Source organism: Sinocyclocheilus anshuiensis, unplaced genomic scaffold (assembly GCF_001515605.1).
Source record: "Sinocyclocheilus anshuiensis isolate Anshui unplaced genomic scaffold, SAMN03320099.WGS_v1.1 scaffold115, whole genome shotgun sequence".
Lineage (NCBI taxonomy): Eukaryota > Metazoa > Chordata > Actinopteri > Cypriniformes > Cyprinidae > Sinocyclocheilus > Sinocyclocheilus anshuiensis.
The window spans coordinates 661491-666206 of NW_015548219.1; the positions used below are offsets into that span (position 1 = coordinate 661491).

Sequence of the window (4716 nt, forward strand, 5' to 3'; positions counted from 1 at the left end):
ATAATTATTATTAATAATTAAAAATGATAATAATAATAATAATAATTATTATTATTTATATTATAAGTTAATTATTATTATAATTAATAATAAACAACAACAACATTTTTTTAGTAAACACTGACCCACTTTTTGTATTATCTTAATTTTAGGATAATTATAATAATTTACCGTCAACATAATTACACAATAAGCCGAATGATTAATCGAATGAATCACAAATAACATATTTTTATAATAATAATAATATCTTTTTTTACTTTAAATAATATATATTTTAATATATATTTTCTACTTTAAATATATTCAAATAATCAATTAAACAATAAATATAGTGAGTATACTATCATGATCAAGTAACATCAACATTGTTTGACTGAACAGTCACCTGACTGCCGTCGTCTTGGGCCCTGCGGATGTTTTGTCGGCCATCCACCCAGTAGACCAGGCGTTCCAGAGGGTCGAAGCTGATGGCGCGCAAGTTCTTCATAACGTGGATGGGTAGAATCATGTCTGGACTCTGTTCTCCCAGGACCATTCGACTGATGGAGCTCTTCTGGCTGAAGAGCAGGAAGCTAGAGGGCGCTGTTGAGCAAAACAAGAGGAAGGCGAGAATGAAGGATCCAAAACTAAGTTATAGGAGCACAGGCCAACAATGGACATCTCAGAGCCAGCTCCATTCCTCTGATCAGAAGGTGAAGGTCAGCTAAATGCAATCATACGAACTAAACGCAATCAGCCTTTCCCTCCAGGCCATGAAAGAATGAAGAAACAAGAGGGAGTAAAAACACAAGTAGAAACACATTAGCGTTGCCAAGACCTCTGCACTCTTGGCCAATTGCTCTCACCGTGCTCCCTGGCGTGCTTGTTTAATCCAAGTTCTGTAATTTTTAAGCTTATAAGGAATTAAATGCATATGACTGAGTTTTGCATGGCCGGGAGCCATTGTTTTCTAATGCCGTTTCAAACTGCCAACTGCATCTTAAAACCCGTCACTTTAATGTCGGTAAAACCCAGTGAACTTCATGGCTGGGAGACCATAGATTACTTTACCCCTGATGGCTGCTAAAATCTCCAAACAGTGCATTTTAATAAGGGTTCAGGAATAAGGACAATATTATGGAATAATAACTTATTATTAATTATTAATACTTATTATTAAGAGTAGCATTAATAGTATAATAAATTATAAACGTGTTTATACAACAGTAGTAATAATAGTAAATATTACATTTATAATATTTATATAAATATAAATACATTTATATAATAAAAATTACACACACACACACACAAAGCCTGTATATATAGTATATATAATCTCAGTAGTAATAACAACATTATTATTACACTACATATAAACACTAATAAATATATTATTATTATAATACATATAAACATTCGACATATAATTATTATTAGTAGTAGTATACATCTGAACATGTTACATAATGATTATAATAATACGATTATTATTATTAATATTATTGATTTATTATTATAATTATTATTATTCATTAAAATTATTTAATAATGTTGTCCTTATTGCTGAACACTGATAATTCACTGCTGAGATTATCATATTGCAATTATATCTATAATTAATAATAAATTATATAAACTGTAAATAATTCTAATAATTATTTAAATTATTATTATTATTACTAATAATAAACTCTGTAAAAATATAGGCAGGGGAAAAAAAATCTAAATTACATGCTCATATCGACCAGAAGAATATTTAATTATTTACTGTTGAGCCCTAAAATAATTAGAAGCCAAAGGAGAAACAATGGTACAAAATGCAGCAACTTTGAACACCTTACATTTCCCTTCTAAACACTCCACGCCAAAACTCACAGCTGCAGTTGCGTCCATTTGTCTCCAGGGTGTAGTGGGAAGCGCAGCGGCACTGGGCTCCAGAGGGTGATGCTAGGCAGAGGTGGGCGCAGTTGCCGTTGTTCTGCGAACACTCGTTGGCGCCGTCTTGTCTGGAGGAGTGGAAAACCAGGATGTCCATGACATACTCCAGGTGCCCTTGCACCACCGTTCGGTTCAAGCCACTGCGTTTGTCCGCCCGCTCGATGCTGCGCAGGTTCCAGTCAGTCCAGTAGATGTAATCGCGATATTGAGTCAAGCCAAAAGGATGAGGAAGATCGTCAGCCACTATCTCTCTCTGCAAACCTGAGGACGATAAACCAAGAACATTGGAGGGTCTAATATCGTATGGTTTAAGAGGCATTTCTGATGATTGTGGGGTTTTTAAAACCTATGATTTGTCACCTTGCATGCTTGTCGACTCAATCATGCAGGTGTCCAGGTCTGTCCAGTAGAGTCGCTGGTCGACGAAGTCAATTGTGAGTCCGTTGGCTCGGCCCACTTTGTCCACCAAAGTCACGATGTTACTGCCGTCCATGTGAGCTCGAGCTATCCTGGGTCGACCTCCCCATTCTGTCCAGTACATGTACCTGCAAACCAAAATCATTTACTTGATTGCGGATCTAACAAAACTAGAATGAACTTCACCCGTCATCACACAGACAAAGACGTGCTAAATTGAGCCAAAATTGCTCATTTTCAACTGCTGTCTCCGGGTAGGGTGATAAACCAAAAAAACACGTTCTATAAATCATAAAGACATTCTTACTAAATATAAAATAAACAAACAAACAATTAATTAATTTGTCAATTCCTATATAGTTCCTAATTTACTTGCATTGATAAATATTTGATAAATAATAATATAAAATTGAGAAAATAGTTATTAATAGATACTGAAGTTACTAATATTTATTTACATGCATACAAAATATTTAAAACCATTTTATTATTACATTTTTTAAATACACTTCTTCATAAAAAAAGAGTAAATGAATGAATGTTTAATCTAGCTACAGCAAATTAAACTAAATAAATACATGTACTATTAATTTATTACTAATTTTTATTTGCTATGTAATTAATAAAATATGTATTAATCATACATTAAAACATTTATATATATATATATATATATATATAACATTTAAATATTATAGTGATATGTATTATTTATAAATAAATCAACATATAACATATACATAAAAATATAATGAATGAATAAATGACAAATAATTGTTTAATACACAGTAAAAATGAAAATGAATAAAATATACAATAAAAATAATGTACTGTTAATTTATTATTCATTTTATTTGCTATGTAATTAATATAGTTATTATATTATATGAATTAACCATCCATTAATACATATTCAATAAATAAGCATTAATAATATATAAAATTGATAATAAAAATAGTCATATTAGATACTGATTTTACTAATATTTGTTTATACAAAATATAAAAAAATAATATTTATTGTTTAATTAATAAACTATTCAATAAGTAAAATCAAATAAATGTCTAGCTACAGCAAAATCTTTTTATTTGCAATATAATTAATATAATATTAATGATATTGATTAATCATATTAATAAATAAACATTTAATTAATAATAATTAATAACAAAAAACAAATAAAACGTTTTTTTGATACTTAAGTTATTATATTTATACATATTAAAAAATAATATTTATACATAATGTTTACAAATAATAATACTAATATGTATTCCTTTATAAATAAATAAATTTGTAAAAAAAAAGAAAAAAAAGTGTAGCTATAGCAAAAGCTTGTATGACGGGTCAAAACTGAGCTGCCAATGATAAACAATGCAAAAATGTTACTTTTCCCCCATCGGGTAAGCAAGCAGTGAAAAGCACACCTAACCAACCCCTCAGCCCACTCAATACACCACTGGGCTAAGAGTCAACTGAGTCAACACCTCTCAGTGTTAAGGTGAGAAGAGACAATGCTGAAGAATGCGTTGGCTAATAGAGGCAGTCGTGCTTCAGAAGCCACAGGAATGCCTGCTGGGCGCTGGAGGACATGACTTCACTCCTCTGAGCCACATGCAGCGGCTGCGGCATGTTGGCACTTGTCTTCTGCCACACATACAACTTGATGCCCCGAGGACGCGCTGTAATACCAATGAGTGTGTCTGTGTTGAAGAATGAGGGCATTAAATCAGATATTTAAACTAGTGGTAATCGATTAGCATACTTCCAGAGGGCTACAAAATGTAGGAAGCCTACGGTTAACCAAAACACAAGTGGATGGGTGAACACGTGAACACTAAACAGTGCGTATGCAACATGGTTAAAGTGATATGCAATTAATTTAAGGGTGAAATTGTAGCTAAAGGAGTCAGAGCAGGATAGATTTTAAAGCTAGTGTTCCTACCCACTCGCAGGATCCAGAGCAAGAGAGCGAGGGTTATCCAGGTCTTTGCAGACCAGCACTTGTCGGTACTGGCCATCCAGACGGGCCACTTCAATACGGTTGGTGCCAGTATCAGCCCAGTAGAGGTTTCGACCCATCCAGTCCACAGCCATTCCCTCAGGATAGTCCAGGCCAAACTCAATGACCGGTTCCACCGAACTGCCATTCATGAAGGCTCTGCTGATAGTCTAAACAAGAAAAGTGATCAAGGAAGTGACTAAATACTCAAGCTAAGAGCATTAATAAAAATATATACACACACACACAATTGTGCAACTGTCACAAAGTTTGAAAAAGCCCAAAAGGCCATTTAAGACTGACGCTAAGCAAGCTGCTACATGCTACTGCTAAAAAAAAGCAATACTCATTTATGAGTCATTTATTTCTTATA

The 4716-nt window shown here is 33.0% G+C and overlaps 1 protein-coding gene across 1 annotated transcript in view; it reads right to left on the bottom strand.

Moving 5' to 3' along the window:
- Positions 1–4716, bottom strand: part of LOC107654131 (low-density lipoprotein receptor-related protein 5-like) — an 85679-nt gene that overhangs the window by 24750 nt on the left and 56213 nt on the right. Inside the window, exons 11-14 of the mRNA XM_016441066.1 lie at positions 4287–4513; positions 2284–2468; positions 1861–2184; positions 389–585 (exon numbers count right to left, since the gene is read on the bottom strand). Coding sequence (XP_016296552.1) covers positions 389–585; positions 1861–2184; positions 2284–2468; positions 4287–4513 — 933 coding nt within the window. The remainder of the gene's footprint in view (positions 1–388; positions 586–1860; positions 2185–2283; positions 2469–4286; positions 4514–4716) is intronic.